The 20,616-nt window shown below is 36.9% G+C and overlaps 1 protein-coding gene across 5 annotated transcripts in view; it reads right to left on the bottom strand.

The window, feature by feature from the left end:
* UXS1 (UDP-glucuronate decarboxylase 1) overlaps positions 1 to 20,616 on the bottom strand; it is a 171,918-nt gene that overhangs the window by 94,528 nt on the left and 56,774 nt on the right. For 2 of the 5 annotated variants that reach the window (XM_044670482.1, XM_044670479.1), the window contains exons 2-4: positions 9,770 to 9,797; positions 7,742 to 7,790; positions 6,194 to 6,237 (exon numbers count right to left, since the gene is read on the bottom strand). In XM_044670482.1, the coding sequence (XP_044526417.1) occupies positions 6,194 to 6,237; positions 7,742 to 7,790; positions 9,770 to 9,797 (121 nt within the window). Of the gene's footprint in view, positions 1 to 6,193; positions 6,238 to 7,741; positions 7,806 to 9,769; positions 9,801 to 20,616 lie in introns of all 5 variants that reach the window. The other 3 variants (XM_044670483.1, XM_044670480.1, XM_044670478.1) reach the window with 2 other exon arrangements.

The following is a 20,616-nucleotide window of genomic DNA, read 5'->3' on the forward strand; positions in this document are numbered from 1 at the left end:
GGTTAAATTACTTGCCCAGGGTCACACAGCTAGTAAGTGTCTGAAGTCAAATTTGAAGCGAGGAAGAGGAGTCTTCCTAACTCCAAAGCCAGTACTCTATTTGCTGTGCCACCTCACTGTAAGAGAAGAATATTATTTCCATGATAGAATAATAACCCACTTAACTAAGGATATGAAAAGGTAAGTCAAAGGTCACTAAGGGCTGAGAGGGTGCAGTAAGGATGAGAATATTGGTCTGGTATTCTTTGTGATAAACATTATGCCTCCTGTTCAGGCGTGATCCAATCAATAACTCATTGTTACTCTCAGTTTGCCAAATCCTAAAGAACTATGAATTATACTTAATTGTGTATATGTCTCAGATTACTCCTAGAGTGAACATTTTTTTTGGAGGCCACAGACAATGTCTGGCTCATCTCTCTATCCTCCAACTGTACTCCTAGCATAAGTCCTTGCCACATAGTAGTTCAGTAAATATTTACTGAATGAATGAATCGACTTAATCATCTGAGAGAGAAGGGGGCACCAGGCTTGGCTAGATTCCTTTTCCCATGTGGAATCTTGGCAAACCAGGCTCTGCCAAACCCTGGAAATAACTTTGTTAAACAAAAACCTCTTTGTAATGTTTGCATTATGGATTTTATCTGTAGAAACTAGGAAGGTAAACAGAAATTGAGGTGAATGCCAGGGATACAGTACTGGCCTTTGATGAGACCACTCAAGAGTAATCCCCAGCATCCTCCCTAGTAAGTGTAGTGAAAAGAATAGTGGTTATGGAGGGGAACATAACTGGGAAAGAAGAGACCTAGATTCTAAACCCACTTCTTTCTTTAAACCTTTAACTTTGGTTGCAAGGCAGAACAGTGGAAAGGGCTGAGCATTTGGGACTAAGTGACTTGCCCAGGGTCACACAGCTAGGAAGTGTCCCGAGGTCACATTTGAACCCAGAACTCCCATCTCTAGGTTTGGCTCTCTATTGTTCTATGTAGCAGCCCCTTTTAGACACTCCTCTGCTATTAAATAGTAGGGTAACCTTGAACACTCTTAACCTCTTTGGGTCTGTTTACTCAACTCTAAAATAAGGGAAATTGAACTAGATGGTTTCTGAGGTCTTTTCCATCTGATATTTGATCATTTAAGCTAGTTTAGTTCCATTTCTTATCTTTCCTGTAATGGCTCTTCTAAACAACTTACCTAAAACAAATCCAAAAGCTGCCTCTTATTAGATTTGACATATTTTGATATTTCCTCAAAAGTCCTAACCTTTGAGTTCCTCAACTTACTCATTTCCTATGATCTACTCCTCCAATCCACCTCAAATACACACAAGAGGTAAGAATCATCAGTACCAGATCTCAAACTATATTGCCAACAATCAGCAACTTTTTTGGCTGTGAGAGCCATAAACGCCTGCAGAAGGAGGAGGATGGAGGCAGAAGGTGCTGGAATATGGGGCCGGGGCTGAAGGGCCCCCTGGGGCACATCCTGGGGCTCTGCCCGGACTGGCTGGTCGGGAGGTGGAGCCAGATATGGCTCAAGAGCCATACGTTGCCGACCCCTGTATATTGCAAAGCTATAGTCATTAAAACAATTTGGTAATGGGTAAGAAATAGAGAAATGAAACTATCAATAAGCACATGAGAAAGCGTTCTAAATCTCTAATAATTAGAGAAATGCAAATCAAAACAACTCGGAGGTACCACCTCATACCTAGCAGATTGGTTAACATGATAGAATGGGAGAGTAATGAATGTTGGAGGGGATGTGGCAAAATTGGGACATTAATGCATTGCTGGTGGAATTGTGAACTGATCCAACCATTCTGGATGGCAATTTGGAACTATGTCCAAAGAGCTCTAAAAGAATTTCTGTCCTTCAATCCAGCCATACCATTGCTGGGTTTGTACCTCAAAGAGCTCATAGATAAAAAGACACGTACAAAAATATTTATAGCCGCACTTTTTGTGGTGGCAAAAAAGGAAAATGAGGGTATGCCCTTCAATTGGGGAATGGCTGAACAAATTGTGGTATATGCTGATGATGGAATACTACTGTGCTCAAAGGAATAATGAACTGGAGGAATTCCATGTCAACTGGGAGAACCTCCATGAACTGATGCAGAGCGAAAGGAACAGAGCCAGAAGAACATTGAACACAGAGACTGATACACTGTGTTAAAATCGAATGTAATGGACTTCTGAACTGGCAGCAATGACCCAGGACAATTCTGAAGGATTTATGGAAAAGGAGCTAGCCACATTCAGAGGAAGAACTGCAGGAGAGGAAACACAAAAGAAAAGCAACTGCTTGAACACATGGGTTGATGCGGACATGATTGGGAATGTAGACTTTTCAAGCCCTACCACACCAAGGCAACTATCACTAATATGGAAATAAGTTTTGATTGATGAGACATGTTAAAACCAGTGGAAATGCACATTGGCTATGGAGGGGTGAAGGGGGGGGTGAAGGGGAAAGTAAAAATATGAATCATGTAACCATGGAAAATTTTTCTAAAAAATAAAATATTAAAAAAAAAAAAGAAACAGAGAAATGGTTAGTGGAACAGATTAAGTATACAATATGCAGAGTCCATGTTCAGGAGCTCTGAAATTAGTTCCTTTATCTAAACAAAATCTTTTGTCATTCCATCTTTATCTGTATTTTCCTAACTCTGTTCCTTGTCTTCATTCAGTCCCCCTACCCTTTGCTTCTTTGCCAGGCCATCGCCACTGCATTGGCAAAATTCTTTCTTTCTCTACCTTGACTACATATTGACCCAATTCAACTCTACACTAGCTTCTACTCTGGAGTTCCCCCCTCCCCTTATTCTATTGCATATCATGTCTTGCTGAGCCCCAGCTTTGGATTTCTTGAATCATATGCTGCCTTCACTTCTATGCACTTACAGTTAAATGAAGTTGGAGAAAATCATCAAACTATGTTGATTCTACTAAAAATTTGTGTTATATTATCTCAAATGGGATCTCACTGCAGCAAGACAATCCTTTTTACACCTCCCTAATCAATTTACAGACCCATTCACAGTACTGGTTTTCCCATTTCTTTTCATTCCTCCTCTCCTCTCAAATGAGAACCTTAGTTCATACATTTCACTAAAAAAAAAAAAAAAATGGAAGCTATTCACCAAGAATTCCCTTTTCTCCTATAACTCAGATCTTGTCTTACATAAAGAAATAGTTTTTCTCTTTGCCAAGGTTAACCCCTCTAATTGCTTGTATGTATCCCATTCCATCTCATTATAGGCAGCTGGGTGGTGCAGGAGATTGATTGCTGGCCCTGGAGTTAGGACAACCTGAATTAAAATCCAGTCTCATTCACATACAAACTGTGTGGCCCTAGAAGGCAAATGACTTAATATCTCTCTGCCTCCTTCATGTAAAATGGGAATAGCAATATCTGTAAGATGCTCTGCAAATCTTAAAGGTGCTTTACAAATGTCAAGTATTCCATCCCATCTTCTCCAGATTTGTGTGAGCTCTCTCTGCTGGATCTTATACAGGTCATTCTTGTTTACCTTGAGTGTCCTTCAAGGCTCAGTCCTGCTTGTTTATAGACTGACTCTTCTCCCTCTATATTATCTAGCTTGGTGATTTCGTCAAGTTTCCAGGAATTCAATTAATATGTCTATGATAATGATTCTCATTCTCTTGATCTCTAATCTCACTTCTCCAACTGGACATCTCAAAAACACAATGTCCTGTATATATTCCAATACATTTCCAAAATAGCATTTGTTATCTTCCCTGCCTCCCCCAAATCCCCCCCCTTTAAAACTTCCCTCTTATTATTAAGGACTCAGTAACCAGTTACCCAGGTTCACAAACCAGGTGCCATCCTCAACACCTTTCTCTAACTACTCCTCCCTCATATCCAATTTGTTGCAAAGACCTGTGGATTCTACCTTCTCAATATCTTTTGAAAATATCCCATTCTCTTTTCTGATGTGGCCACTACTCTGATATAGACTCTTAATAGTTTTCCTGTTGTTCATTCATTTCACTTGTGTCCTAATTCATTATGATCCCATTTGAGATTTTCTTGGCAAAGATACTAGAATGGTTTGCCATTTTCTTCTCCAGCTCATTTTACCAGTAAGGAAACTGAGACAAATATGGTTAAGTGACTTGCCCAAAATCAGGCAAATAGTATGTGTCTGAAGTTGCATTTGAACTCGGGTCTTACTTGTCTACAGTCTGGTACTCTATTGACTAAGCCACCTAGTTACCCCATATCATCTTACTCCAACACCAAGATCTTCCTTGCTGGTCTCTTTGTTGCAGTTCTTTCCCCAATCGAGGCTATCCTCCATTTGTCTGTAGATTTTCTCAAATTGTAGATCTGACCTTGTCACCTACCTAATTTGATGAAACCAAATGTGAAATCCTCTGTTTAGAAATTTAAAGCTTGTCATAACCTGGTCCCTCCCTTCCTACCTTTCTGTTCTTTTATACTTTAATTTCCTTCAAGACCTCCTTGCTCTTTCCTGTCCATGACATTCCATCTCCAGACTCCTTGTCCTTCCCTGGCTGTTTCTCATACCACCTACCTGGCTTCTTTCAAGTCTTAGTTCAAATCCTCCTTTCTCCTAGAGGTCTTCTGAGTGCCAGTATCTTTCCTCTAAAATTAGCTCCAAGTAACTCTCTCCAGATCACATATGTATATGGTTATTTTATGACCTTAGAGAACAGAGACCATTTTTACCGCCCGCCCCCCCACCCATTCTTTATATTCTCAGTGCTTAGAACAGAGCCTGGCACAGAGTGATTAATTGATAGAGCTAATGATTTATTTTTAATTATTAAATGAATAAATCAAGATGAATGAATATCAAACTCAGCTTGCCACATTCCTTACCCAACTGAGAATTTTGCTCAGACAACTGGGCAATGACAGATCTCCACTATTAAGTAAAGAATTGAGGTTAATCAGTAAATTTGATATTCCAGCTTAAGGTTCTGATTCAGTAGACAATAGTCCTGGTCTACAGAATACTGTTGTTATAATGTGGGTACAGAAACAAGGGGCAATTTCTTTAGAGAAAAACAACTGATGGGTGTGGTCATGGAAGAAAGAAGAAAGCAGCCAGGAAGGCTAGAATTTGGTTATTCAAGCCGTTTTTACTGAATATATATCACTAGAATATTTCTTAAAATAAACTTTTTCATAAAAAATATCTTACCAATAACTGACAAAGGAAAAACTCTTATGACAGGGTTTAAAGAGAAACAATGTCCATTTTGTTCTTTCTATGTTATAGCTCTGTGTGTGTTTGTGTATGAGAAAGAATGTGTAATGTATATGTGTGTGTGTGTGTGTGTCTTTAAACTTACACAAACATAAATGCACATAGCTAACAAAAATGCAATTTTTTTGGACAAGACTTGTGATTTCATTAATTCAAAAGGAATTTGCAGTGAAGAAATTATCTTTACCCATACAGATTAATGTGTTCTCTGAAGTTCTTAGATTTAAAAGTGTTACCCTGTACTCAGGCAGGTTCAGCAAACTTCTCAGGCTTATCCAGACAATCTGTATCAAAGTATCTGAACAGAGGTCTTCTCCATTTCTATCTATTCTACTGAGGCATGTAGATGGTAGGCATGCAGGTGGTACAGTAAATAAAGTGCCAAGCACTGAGTCGAGAAGACCTGAGTTGAAATTTCGACACTTCCTAGCTGTGTGACCCTAGACAAGATCCTTAATCTGTCTGTCTTAATTTTCTCATTTATAAAATGGGGATAATAATAGCACCTACTTTCCAGGGCTGTTGTGAGGATCAAATGAGATAATTACTGTAAAGCACAGAGCACAATGTCTGCCATATACATGGCATAGAAATAATTGCTGTTTTACTATTATTATCCCTCTCCCTTCCACTATCCCAACACACACACATACTGCCTAGCAAGTTGGTTCTTTCAGCAAATCATTAATTTTTTTTTTTTTTACCATTTTTCCTTGTAAAAGGGAAACATCTAGACAAACAGAACTGTATACACAACATGCACATAGACACAAACTCAAAGACTTACTCACCTGATTTATTTATACATACAAACTTAAGAAATACTAATTTATGAATTTATACTACATATTTTTCTAATAATTGTACACTTGACACATACCCAATACTCGTTTTCTTAAAGTCGTTCTATAGAAGTATACCTACCTTTTTTCCAAGTCTCTGATTTTCTCTCTCAATGGAGCAACAGCCTACAACAATGACAGAAATAAATTTTAAAGAACTCAAGACCTCTCTCTTCCCCCCATCCTCGAAAAACAGACTGTTCTTTTACAAGTAAGCATAATGTCTTGTAGACATAACACAGAAGTTTAACATTATTTTCCACTGTTCATTTCAGATTGGAATCTAAATATACAACAACTTAGATTCAGCTGTTACTCTAAACAATTAGGGGCAGGCATATGGTGTTTCTACTCCTTGAGATGCCTAGGGCTTTAGGAGGAGATAATATCTGGATCTACCCAACACCAGGAGTAATGATGGGGAGTTTCTGGTTCATAGACAAGCAGATGCGCACCAGCCACGTCCTTTTCTTAACAAAGCAGTTTTTCCTACTTTGACTTACAGATGATCAACATTTTTCTTTATGCAAGTGATTTTGTTTGAGTAACTGAGAAGCTGTTCCTCCAGCATGTTCATACGTGTTGCTAAGCATAAAATCTTGGGGTGAATCAGCACAATCTACGATCTTCCAAAAAATGATGTTTTTGTGCTTGCAATTCTTTCCTTTTTCATTTGAGCTGAAAATCAAACTTTAAAAAAAAATCATGCATATCTACCCAACTTGGGGTGAAGGAATTTTATGAGAGAATTCTAGCTATTTTTAAAACACTTTTAAAAAATGTAACAGTGATTTTTTTTAAAGCTGAAAATCCTCAAAAAGTTCCTCTGGAGATGAAGATCAATCCTCAGCTTGCCACATAGTCTTGTATTCTCTCCTCCCTCTCTTCCTCTCCTCCTCCTCCTCCCTTAATTTCTCCCACTTGTTGCCTGGGAAGGATTACACTGAGTAGTGATAGATTAAATTTGTCTTGAGTTACTTAGAAAGAACAAAATATCTTTTTATTTAAAAAAATTTACAAAAAAACAAACAAACTTACCTTCCATGTTAGAATTAATAATGTATATTGGTTCTAAGCAGAAGAGTGGTAAGGGCTAGGCAATGAGGACTGAGTGACTTGCTCAGGGTCACACAGCTAGGAAGTATCTGAGACCAAATTTGAACCCAGAACCTCCCATCACTAGACCAAAATAAAATATCTTAGAACTTGTACTTTTTCTAAAAAGCTAAAGTAGAGATGTCATTTGTAGGGTAACAGTAAGAACTAGAAAAATCACTCCCATCCAATTAGCTACTCTGACCTTTTCAAACATGTCAGAAAAAGGAACAAAAAACACACTCATACACACACACTAAATGGCATGGATCACCAGATCCCATCACAATGAAGATATTGGGGCAGGCTCCCAGATAGAAACAAGAAGCTTGGACTTAGAATCTGAAGACTTTGATTCATATCCAGAGTCCATCACTTATTTCCTGTGTAATTTCAAACAAGTCTTTTAACCTCTCTTGGCTGCAGTTTCCTCATTGATAAAATGAAACAATGGCATTAGATGACCTTTGACTTCCTTTTCAGCTAAAATAAATCTATAATTCTATTACCAGAGGAATAAGGAAAGTAAACTAACCTCTTCTATCTTATTTTCAATTTTCTGTTCTCCATTTTCCTGTATAGACCTGTAAAGGAGAAAGTTACAAAGCTGAAGTCATTTGAATATTTCATGATTTCAAGCAATTATTTTAGCATAAATTAAGTTACCAGAGACAAATAAAATACCATAGAATTCAGACATTCCCTCATACCTTTCTAAGTAACTCATTTGTGCCATTTTTCTAAATATAGGCTGTATTCACTCTAATTTACAGGTTTTTAATCTAATCTAAGTAATCTCATTCCCACATTACCCCCCAAACTGTTTTAAATTAAAAGTTAAGAAGCAAAACTTTAGCTTAAAAAAATTTTAAAGGTATGTTACAGGACTCTTCTTTATATTTAAGGGCATGAATTTTGTACACTAGGGCTATTTGGGGCATCCACGACAAAATGGAGCCCTTTCAAGTAGTATAACAGAGCTCCTTTACATGGGATCAGCACACACCACACCTAGACACACAGAAGCTTCTTTGTTGATGAAACATACATATGCCACAGTGGTAGAAATCAGATCAACATTCTCCCCACCCACTTTGGAAAAATCTTCTGGTCATAAAAAAAAAAAAAAAAAAGACCACGAGAAATAAAGACTAAAAGAAGGAATACTAGACTGAAAAAAAAAAAAGGAATACTCTTGTCCTTGGGGATTTTACACATATCACTGAAAATAGCAACAATAAAATAGTGATTCTCATTTAACAAGCAAGGGTTTCAGTGTGGCCACCCTAACAAAAATTTAAAAACCAAGAAAAAAATAGGATAATAAGCATTTTATTTGAACTTAAATGGCTTTCTGAGAAAACCTAAAATGTTTAAAACAACAAAACACTACCTAAATATACATACATGCAAGGGCATGCATACATACATAACCACATAAGCTCTGTAAATAGGCTACTAATTAACTAAAACACTATATCTACAGTCAAAGTGTCACAATAATATAAACTGGATAAATAGTATTATCATTGCATATGCAAAGAATTTGTTCATATGACTGGAGGCACTGATGATTCAATTTAAAAAATTTTAGACCTCCCTTCTTTTTTCCTTCTCCTGCCCCCTCCTAATATCCAGATTTTTTAAAAAGGCCTTTAAAATCAATGAAATGAACACTGGGAAGAAAAAACAAAACACTTCAGCTGTGTTTCTTCTTCTCTAGCTCTTAAACATAAAAATCTATATTTTAAACACTAATTAAAATTCTCTAAAACATGACTGATCTGAACACATCTTCAAAATCTTACTTCAGAGAGATGAGCAAAATGTTACCTACTTCACAGTTATAGTAACCGAGTGTTACATATTCAGATATAGTAATGAATTAAGCCTGAATTATAAATAACTACAACAACAAAAAAATTATCTTTATAAGGTTTTCTTCCTATCCTCTGGAATGACAACCTATAACCTACACTGTAAACTCTCAGTTTTTCACAATAATAGAAAATATCACTGCCATGCACAATAGAATAATGAGTAATTAATACAGCAGTTGATGTCAGCTCCCCAAACTGCCCCACCCCAAATCAGGCTTTTTAAGAAAGCACTAATTTTCTTTGTTTCTGGTGATGTATTTATCACCCTGTGTTTTGGGCCTTTTTTTTTAGGTTTTTATTTTTTTTTAAAACCCTTAACTTCTGTGTATTGGCTCATAGGTGGAAGAGTGGTAAGGGTGGGCAATGGGGGTCAAGTGACTTGCCCAGGGTCACACAGCTGGGAAGTGTCTGAGGCTGGATTTGAACCCAGGACTTCCTGTCTCCAGGCCTTACTCTCAATCCACTGAGCTACCCAGCTGCCCCATCACCCTGTGTTTTAATGAGACTAATACTAAAACTAGTTTGATTTCCCAGAATACATTCCAAATGACAAAGGAGACAGATTACATACTGAGAATCCCATCTAAGATTAAGTTTCCTCCAGCAAACTACAAAATAGTTAATTGAAATTTAACTATAAAACACAATTCCACAGAAGACAAATATTAAAGTGAAGTAATTACCTTATGTTAACGAAATTGCCCCAAACAGCTGCTAGAAAAAAGGAAAGGAGAAGAAATCATTAAAGTATGCAATATTTATCATTTACAGTGCTGAAGAATTAAAAGTTAAATATTCAAAAGACCGGCTTTTTAAAAATTCACAAAGAAAACATATTATATAGTCCATTGATTAGCTAAAAATGATCACCATCATATATTATTTATAGTAAATGATGTAGGACATCATAATATCACAAGATTATATGATTAGTTAAAATTATTTACAGTAAGGACATCATAGTGATACAACAAACTAGATTCTTGTTTCTTGTACATCAAATAAACCAAGGAAGGAAGCTGGTACAGTGGAGAGGCTGTGTGTAGATTTTAGTGAATGTATGTAGACTAAAAGCCAGTTCTGCCATTTACTAGTTGAATGGCCTTAAGCAAGGGAAGGGAAGGGAATAGGTATCTATTAAATAACACTGGTGTACCAGGCACAGTGCTAAGCATTTTACAATAATGTTCTTATTTGATCTTCACAATAACCCTGAGAGGTAGGTGCTATTATTATTCCCATTTTTAGATAAGGAAACTGAGGCAGAAACAGGTTAAGTGACTTGCTCAGGGTTGCCCAGCTAGGAAGCATCTGAGGATGGATTTGAACTTAGGTCTTCCTGATTTGGGGGCCCTAGCCTCCACATATTCCAATTCTCTCACATTATGTATGAGGAAACTGAGGCCCAGTGAAGTTGAGCTACAAGGAGTGAGGATCAGGAGTAGGATCTGAATCCAAGTCTTTGGACTTCAGTGTCTGTGTTTCTATGATCTTGCACCTAAACTAAAGAGGCAGCCTTGGTGCTCTGCTCTGGTAAAGAAGGGAAGACTTCCTGTTAAGATGATTGATAAGGAGGCATATGCTTGGTGGAATCCAAAGGGATACTTTTCTTGAGATGAAAGGATAACAACGTCAGCAGAAAAGGGAGAACTATGGTGGGGGTTGGGAACAGAAGGGGAAGAGACATTAGATGAGCCAATCAAAGAAGCCTTTAGGTATTTCTGCCTTATTAACATCAGCCCTATCCAGTGACCTAACATGAGATTCACTTATTTTTGCGCCTCTCTGCTGGGACATCTATTGAACCACTCCGTTTCTTTCTGCCTTATACTTTTGTGGGGTTTTGCTCACTCCTGGATTAGACTCCCTGAGAACAGAGTTAATTTAAGACAGTACAGCCCAAATGTCGACATTATAAAATGATGTTATTATTTAGCCTTTTGTTTTTGTTAAGTTAATTTTTACCCATACCTGCCCCTCTTTTTAGTATGGCAAAGGAAGATAATTAGGCAAAGACAGTGCATACCGAAGACCTGTCTAGCTAGCTATACTATTTGTTCTTGTCCTAGATGACCTTCTCTATGGCCGTGAGGGAGGAGTCATATTTTGTTATTTCTTCTCTAAAAATTTTCAGCTTTTTCTATTATCTAGAATTCAACTTTCTTTTAGTAGGCTTTCCATTTACATTGCTGTAATGATTATATCTAATGTTCTCTTGATTCTTACTTCACTGTGCATCAATTCATACCAATAATCCTTGAAGTCACTATCTTAATTTCTTACCTAATTTTATTCAATTGTGTTCGGATACCATAGTTATTTTGACTATGCCCAATCAACAGGTGTCCACATTGTTTCTAGTTTGTGGCTACAATAAAGAGCGTTGCTAGGAATATTTTGGTATATATTGAACCTTTGTTTTTGTCTTTGATTTTCCTTAGTGTATTATACCTAATGGTGGGATTCTAGGTGAAAGAGTGTGAACTTATTTTGGAGGAATATTTTAAAATTGAAACACAGAGTGGCTGAATAATATTTTAACATCTAAATTATTTTTCTTTACTCTATCCACATCTAGAAAAAGAACTGTGGGAGTAGAAACACAGAAGAAAAACATTTCCTTGATCACATAGTTCGATGGGGATATGATTGGGGAAGTAGACTCTAAATAACTCTATTGCAAATATTAATATATTGGAAATAGGTCTTGATCAATGATACATGTAAAAACCCAATGGGATTGCTCATTGGCTATGGGAGCGAGGAGAGAGGTGGTGTGGGAAAGAATATAAATTACGTAAACATGGAAAAAATATTCTAAAATAATTAATTAAATGAATGAATTTTTTAAAAAGATGAAACAAAAATAAATTCTTTTTCTTTGATCTAAGTCTTTTCAGGAATATTGATCAATTGTCAACAAGGAATGTACAAATTATAGCAAATGTGTATAAAAGAATGTTATTGTGCCAAAAGAATGGTGTCAGAGAAACTTGGAAAGACTTGTAGGAATTGATTCAGAATGAATTGAACAGAACCAAGAGGATATTTTATAACATAAATACCATTGAAAAGTAAAACAACTTTGAAAGATTTAAGAACTCTATCAATTAAATGAAAAATTATGACTCAAAAGGACTAATGAAAAAGCATGCTAAGGATCCAAGATAACTCCAAGGGACTCATAATGAAAAAATGCTATACACTGATACAGAAGGAAATGGTGGTGTTTGATTGCAGATTGAAGCATATTTTTCACTTTATTCCCTTCATGAGTTTTTTCTTGTATGTGCAACTTGTGATTTCTTTCACAACAGGATGAATATGGAAAGAAAAAAAAACTTCCTAACAGAAGTGACAGAATCAAGGTACAGAATGAGACGTTTCTTGGACATGGATAATGTAGAAAATTATTTTACTCAATAATGTATATTTGTTGCAAAACTTCTCCCCCCCCCCCAATATGGAGATGGGGAAAAGGAGAAGAAAAGAACAGTCTCTACTCTCAACAAAATAGAGAACCATAAGGAATTATGGATATACAAGAAAGCTCTGAGTTTTATATACTTAAAAAAAATGAGTTCCATGTAAAGGAGATAAAAAAAATGAGTTCCATGTAAAGGAGATTCAAAATTTCATGCGTAAGCCTTTCCCAGTTGATAATATATATGAAAAATACTCATTTTATTTGACATTTATTAAATTCAGGATTAAAATGAAATAAAGATGAATAAAAAAGTTAAAGGGCTAAAAATTAAACTTATCCAGGTGTTGGAAAGAATGAAAGAATGATTTTTTTCAAGTCTTACTATCATATATAGAATTAAGTCTGAGGGATATAAAACATAGCTAGTAACTTTTCTCAAGGAGAGTACCTTCTAAAGAGTAAGAAAAGATATGAGGGAGAGAAGTTGCTAAAGAAAGGCATTGCATATCACTGGGATAAGGAATGGAGCCCTGAGATCAATCAACTGACCAGTTCCTTCCAAAAGCAAGAACAATGTTGTATCATTAAAGGACCCTCCCACTCTCCACCCTGCAGGTGGCAGGAATAAAGCAAGATAAGGGTAAGAGGGGGCAGCTGGGTAGCTCAGTGGATTGAGAGCCAGGCCTAGAGACTGGAGGTCCTAGGTTCAAATTTGACCTCAGACACTTCCCAGCTGTGTGACCCTGGGCAAGTCACTTGATGCCCATTGCCTAGCCCTTACCACTCTCCTGCCCAGGAGCCAAAACACAGTATTGACTCCAAGAAGGAAGGTAAGCTTTTTTTTCCTAATAAATAAATGCATGAATGAATGAATGAATGAATAAAGATAAGAAAGATAAGGGTAAGAGGTCAGGCAGATAAATCTTGACTTTGCTTGCTCACTCACACACTCACTCTTTAATCAGGAAATCATGAGTGGAAGAGGCTGAAATTTCCATATGGAAACTAAGCTGATTGTGACCCTGTGATTTGCCCCATATTTTGAGGTTATCAAAATACTTGGAATTAGATCAACAAAATTCTCACTGGTTTATCATAAAGAAATTCATTAAATTTCCCAATTTCAAGATTAAATGGAATGTTTCTTGTCTAATGCCCACTATTTTTTTTTTTTACAAAAGGATTTTGGGATGGAGTTTTGTTTGGGGGGTAGTATGCCAGAATAGTAAGAAAAGTAAAAGGGGGAAGACAGAAAGACATGAGTTACTGAATAAAACATCCTAAATGTAATAAGAAATTTTCATTATTTTAATGCTATGGATCTCTGATCCTCAAAATTTACCTATGCCTTGAATGAAGCTATATACATTTTTAATTTTCTTGGAGAAATAAGCATCACAGGTTTATTATCACCTTAAGTATACAGTAGTTCTTATCTGTCTTCAAATCCTAGGACTAGAGTAAATATCTTGACAGTTTATGCAGTTTTCTTCATGCTTATATCAGTTAGCATCCTGATTGATACTCCTTGGCTTGTTCTTTCCAGAATCATATCACCATTGTTGGTGTAGCCTTAGTTGTGGAAAGCAGCATTTTCTTTCCAATCTTCATGTTCATCCCTGCCATTCACTTTGCCCCCACGTCCTTTCTACCATTTGGTCTAGTAACTGAAGTCTAATCAATACCATCACAGTTTCAATCAATTCCCCTATGACTTCACTTCCTCATCCTTGGAGACACCCCAGACCAAAACACCCTTCCCTGGTTACCACCTCCTTATGTGTTTTGTATGCTCCCTATTAGGAAATACACTGTGTGTAACTTGTATTATATAGTTGTGTAAGTGGTGCCTGCCCCCACTAGAATGTGAGCTCCTTGAGGGAATACACTTTTTGTATTTTCTTTGTATCTTTGTCCTTAGCACAACGCTAGCAGGCACTTAATAAATGTGTGTTATTGTTGACTGGAAATTCTAGGGTCAAATATTGCCTCTGAAATGCAGGATTTATGCAAGATCTCTTGCATTTGCAAAAGTACCCTATACAATCCTGTCAGAGATCTTGCATAAATCCTGCATTATACCTCTTATATTTCCATCTATATCTGTATTCTCAGTGCTTGGCACATAGTGCCAGCATCTCTCTCTGTCTTTGTTTGTCTCTGTGTCTCTTTCCCTTCCTCCCTATCCATCCATCCAGATATTTTTATCTACATATCTATGTATCTATCTATGAGATGCAACAATTCACTTTACCTCTATGATTCTCAGGGGAGTCTCTAGTCCACTATCTACTACAACTCCCTAAACTCATGATTATTAAATCACTAGAAGGGTTTGGGATAATATCAATCTTTAATTTACGGCAAAAGCATTTCAAGAACTTTCTAGCCATAACAGGAGGGCAAGTGATGTATCATTTGTGTATGCTTCCCCAGAGAGCTTCACCTCTGGAAAAGACCCTACAAGTTACTTGGTCCAAATCTCCCATCTGATACAAGACTCTCTCTATCACCAACCAACCAATCAATAGTTATTAAGCTTATTTTGGGGCCAGGTACAGAACTAGAGACTAGCAATGAGGGAAAAAAAAGTGAAACATTCCGGGCCTCTAGGGAACTTAGATTCAATCAAAGAACCAACACATACATAGATAGGAATTGGCAAAAAAAAAAAAAAAAAAAAAAAAAGACACAAGGTGCTTTGCAGGGAGTGTGGCTTTTGAAATAAGTTTTGAAGACTAAGGATTCTAAAAGGCAAAAGTCAAGAGGGAATATATTCTAGATATGAGGGGAAGACAAAGCAATAGCCCAGAGATGGGAATATCCTGTGTTAGGAACAGCAAGACCAATTTGGTTGGGCTGAGTGGGAGGGAAGGAAGAGTAAAGGATGGTGAAAAGGAAAAGGTATGATGAAGCATTTTAATACTAAAAAAGGATTTAAAAAACTGATCCCAGAGTTAATAGGGAGCCACTGAAGCTTACTGAGAAGATGAAAGACACATTCAGACCTGTACTTCAGGAAAATCATTTTGGCAGCAGGGTGAAGGATGGAAATGAGTAGGAAGGGACTTAAGGCAGAGAGACCAAGTAGTAGGCTATTATAAAAGTCCAAGAGAGAAGTTACAGTAGCAGAAGTAACCTCAGAAATCATCTCATAAATCAGACCTTTGCCTCAACTGTACCCCATCCTAGTAATGAACTCTCACCTTATCTCAGCTACCCTAGTCCCAAAGAGTCACACTCCTTGTTTTTTGAGCTATCAATGCATTCTATGGGTGACTCATTGACAAAAATCACCTTCACAGATGCTTTTAGCTTTCTCTTCAGAAGTAGCAGTAGGAATAGTGACCTATAGCATCTCCTGTGATCTTCAAAATGGTTTCTTAAGGTTTACAGATGATTTGGCATGTTCATTAACATAGCTAAAAGTGCCTGAGGACCAGGCAGTCTCTAAGATCAGAAGACATGTGCTTTCACAAAGTTTAAGCAACTATTTCAAGGGTCAGAAAGGTCTCCAAACACAAAGTATATTTCCTCATATTCTCTATTATGTCCTTGTCATTCCACAGCCTTCTCTGTTACCCTCTGAAAACTTACACTCCATATGAATAAACATTGCAATTCCAAAATTAAGACGTCATAAGTATTTCAAAAAGCATACATCATCTGTGACAACTGACTTGCTCCATGAGTTTAAAACGATCTTTTAATCTCTGTGCTTTGGTTTCCTTTTGTTGTTAAAATAAGAAATAAATACCAATAAAAAAAATAAACCTTATGTTTGGTTATGTTAAATTAAGTAAGAAGCCAAATAAAGAAGGGCCCCAATTATCATAGGATCTAAATCTTTGTCGCTGCATGACATAGTAGGAAGAGGACCCAACTTAGAAGTCATGGGTTCAAATCCCAGCTCCATCCCTTACTAACTTATGTGAACTTTAAACACATGTGCAGGTCATGTTTTCCTCCTGAGTTCCAATTCTGTGTTACAAACTGCCTGCAGAATATATCCAACTCAGTCTCATTAACATTTTAAAAATTGTTTTCCTCTGTCTCTTTATATATATATATATATATATATATATATATATATATATAGAGAGAGAGAGAGAGAGAGAGAGAGAGAGAGAGAGAGATCTTTAAAAAGAATTTTTTAATTGAATTTATTTCCAGGTACCTCAAGCCCTCCCTCCCTTCCCCACACCATAGAAAGCATCATCCAGAAGATACGACATATGTATATATAGATTTCCATTTTTTAGTTCATTCTCTGGAAGTGAACATTCGCAAGCTATTCTTCAAATATTAAATCTGTAGCTGTAGATAATGTTCCCTTGGTTCTACTCATTTCACTCTTCATTATCTCATGAAGCTCCTTTCCAGTTTAAAAAAAAAAATTAACTTGTTTGTCATCTCTTATACCTCAGTAGTGTTTCATCACATTCATATATTACTCTGTTTAGTCATGCCCCAATTAATGGACATACACTCAATTTTTAGTTCTTTGCCACACAAAGCAAAGTATCATCAACATTTTAAATTAAATATATCCAAAATAGAATTTCTCTTTTCCAAAAACTCTTCCCTATGTATTTCTGTTGAGGATCCCACAAATTTTTTAGTCACCTGGCTTTGCAACCCAAGTCATCCTCTGCTCTTACCCTCATTTCCCATAATCAATTATGAAGTCTTAAAGATTCAGCCTCCAGAAAACACATATTCCTTTCTGTCTCCTCACAGAGACACCACCCTACTTAGGTCCCCATAGCCTCTCACCCAGATAAGACTTTCCTGTCTCCAATTCCTCCTCAGCAAGACTTCCCAATGATATTCCTAAGGCACAGGTCAGACTGGTTTACTCCCTTGCTCAAGAAGCTTCAGTGGCTTTCAATTGCATTTAGAATATAATAGAAATTCCTCTGTCTGGATTTTAGAGCCTTGGACTCTTGAACTATTTTTGGCCCGTTACTCTCCTTTATACATATTATGCAACTGCCAAATGGACTTAAATTCTATCTCCTAATTCCTGAAGTGCATCCATCATCATTTCCACCTCTTAGAATCTCCATCATCCTAAGGGTTATCAAGGAGCCTTGGTATCCTTAATTGCCTCCAGGAGACCTATCTTGATCTCCCCAGTTGCTGGTACCCAATTCTCATGCTAAAAATTATTCTGTATTGACTTTATATATATTTTGCATTTACTTACCTGAATTCAGGTGGCTTCCCCTCAGTAGTCTACAAGCTTCTGGAAAGAAGGGAGCTATTTTGTCTCAATTTCCAGCACCCAGCACCATGCCTGACACATAAAAGGCGCTTATTGGATGTCTACTGAAAATTGGGGGTTGGGAGGAATGAAGTAAAATGTATGGAAGCATTACAGATAATTGAATACAGCAAGTCAAAGCCTGTTCAACTTGATATGTCAGTCCAGGCAAGTTCACATTCTGGCGGTTCAGTCCAGAAAAGCCCAGGCCAAATCATGAAATCCATCACCATCAGAGAAGCCTGCATGACTCCCTATTTGTTCTTTAAGAGGTCATTTTATGAACAAATCCAGAAGGGCTAATTATCATTCAATAGACTTCAATAACTTTTCACTTAGCTAAAAAGAGATTGCTGACCTGGTAAGTAGAGGATCCCAGATAAAAACATAGGCTAAAGAAATCCATTTTAATAAAATATTCTGACTAATTCCACTAAGTATTTAAGTATCTACTATGCACATGACACAGACAGATTTAAAGATATAGGTACTGGTATTTCTACACATTCCTCCTTTCTCTTCTCCTCCAAAAACATAAAAGACTTCTTAATAGAAGAACTTATAAAACATTTATACAAAGGGCCAACCTTTGGCTATCACTGTATGGTGGTCTCTTCCAAGCCTCATTAAATATTTATTGAGCACCAATTGTGTGTAAAGAGCACATCAACATCATTGCAAAGCTTTTTCTTTCCTTTTCATAATACACTCCATTGTAAAACCTAATAAGATATCCTACCTTCTATAAAAGATTCTAGGAAAGAACTGTGAAATTGTCTAGATAGAGTAAGAAGCTGCAGGTACAAAATGTAGGGTCACTGCTCAACCATGAAAAGAGTGCTGCTGGCTGGGGAGTCAGAGGACCTGTTATTTTCACTGGACTCTGCAATTTAACATTTTTTTTTTGTATCCTCAGTACTTGGCATATTTCCTGGCATATTTTGTTGTTGTTGTTTAGTTGTTTCAGGCATGTCCAACTCTTTGTGATCCCATTTGGAGTTTTCTTGGCAAAGATACTAGAGTAGTTGTCCAATTCCATCTCCAGCTCATTTTATAGATAAGGAAATTGAGGCAAACAGGGTGAAATGACTTGCCTGGGGTCAGACTGCTAGTGTCCTTAGGCCAGATTTGAAGTTAAGAAGATGAGTCTTCCTGACTCCAGGTCTCTCCACTGGGTTACCTTAAGTGCTTAATAAATGGATATTTATTGGTTGATTCTTCAATCATAGATATAACACAAATTCTGAGAAGAGGGCCATAGATTTTACCTGTCAAAGGAGTCCATGACACAAACAAAGTAAAGCACTTTTAGATTGGACAGTCTTTAAGGGTCTACATCTAAAATCCAATGACTAAAATATTTCATCAGTTCTTTGAATAGCCATAGATTTCTAATTGGAAGGAACCTCAGAGACTATACATAGCTAAACATTTGGTACAGTATTCTCATAGAAGATGGGCCTTTGAAGAATACCAATGAAATCACAATCAATGAGATCTTGACTTGCATGTGAATTGGATTTTAGCAAGGCAGCCTCTGAGATTGGCTAAGCTACTCATTTTATGGAAGAAATGGAAACAATTTGCTCTAAGACATAGGAAATTAGAGGCAGCACCAGGACTTGAGCACTGGCCTCCTGACTCCAAAATCCACTGTTCTTTCTACTATGCTGAATTTTCTACTATTTTTACTATACTTTATATAAACGTATATAATAAATATCTGGGTATATAGTGTATAATTATAATTGTGTGTAAATATAAAAAAATCTGGGTCTATAAATGTATAACAAAAACTCTGGGTGATTCAGCAATGCTTAAATTACCTAAAAATAATAAATACCTAAATACCTAAAACTTTATTTCTATGGGAAAATCCATTACTTTTTTCAAAACAACTGTTAACAGTAGATATTTAAAACATAGCATAATTATAGATGTTTGAATTGTAATAATGTATGGTTGTCAGGAATCCCAGATAAGGTCAGACACAGAGGCACAGGGATGCCATACCAGAAGTCCTGAGGAGATCAGCTGAACAGACAATGCCCAACCAGATAGTCAAATGAAAAAGCCTTAAGGACATCCTGCATTCAGCCCTCCTAGTTCCCCAACCAGAGCTGATAAGAAACCCCTAATCCCTTCTCCTGCTTGGCCATCCCACCCTCTTCTGAAATTGATCCTGAGCCCATCATCCCATTCCAGCCAGTGGTTTTAATCTTTAAAGCCTTGCTCACAGCCCTTTCTGCAGGTTTCTCCTGCTGGGAGGGACTTAGCCACACATGCATGCTTAACTTTCCTCTCTCCATAAATTCCTCTGATTAAAAAAAAAAAAAACTCATCTTAGAGTCAATACAGTGTACTGGTTCCAAGGCAGAAGAGTGGTAAGGGCTAAGCAATGGGGATTAAGTGACTTGCCCAGCCAGGGTCACATAGCTAAAAAGTGTCTGAGGCCAAAAGTGAACCCAGGACCTCCCATTTCTAGGCCTGGCTCTCAATCCCCTGAGCCACCTAGTTGACCTTAATTCCTGTAATTTTAAGACAGATTTGACTTTCAAAATTCTTTTCAAAGTTAACACAATTTACAACAAAACTTTTGAGAACATGACCTATCCTGTAAATAAAAGACTCTTTTTACTGGATACATATTAAGTACTCTATGCCTTTGAAGCTGACTTACTTATTATTTATTAATCATCGTTGTTATTATAGACAAGCAGTTAAGTGGTACAGTGGTACAGTGTAAGACTTGGAATCAGAAAGACAAGTTCAAATTTTCATTCAAATACATACTAGTTGTGTGACCCTGGACAAGCTTCATAGAGTTACCACATCTG

The sequence above is a fragment of the Gracilinanus agilis genome, chromosome 3 (assembly GCF_016433145.1).
Source record: "Gracilinanus agilis isolate LMUSP501 chromosome 3, AgileGrace, whole genome shotgun sequence".
NCBI lineage: Eukaryota > Metazoa > Chordata > Mammalia > Didelphimorphia > Didelphidae > Gracilinanus > Gracilinanus agilis.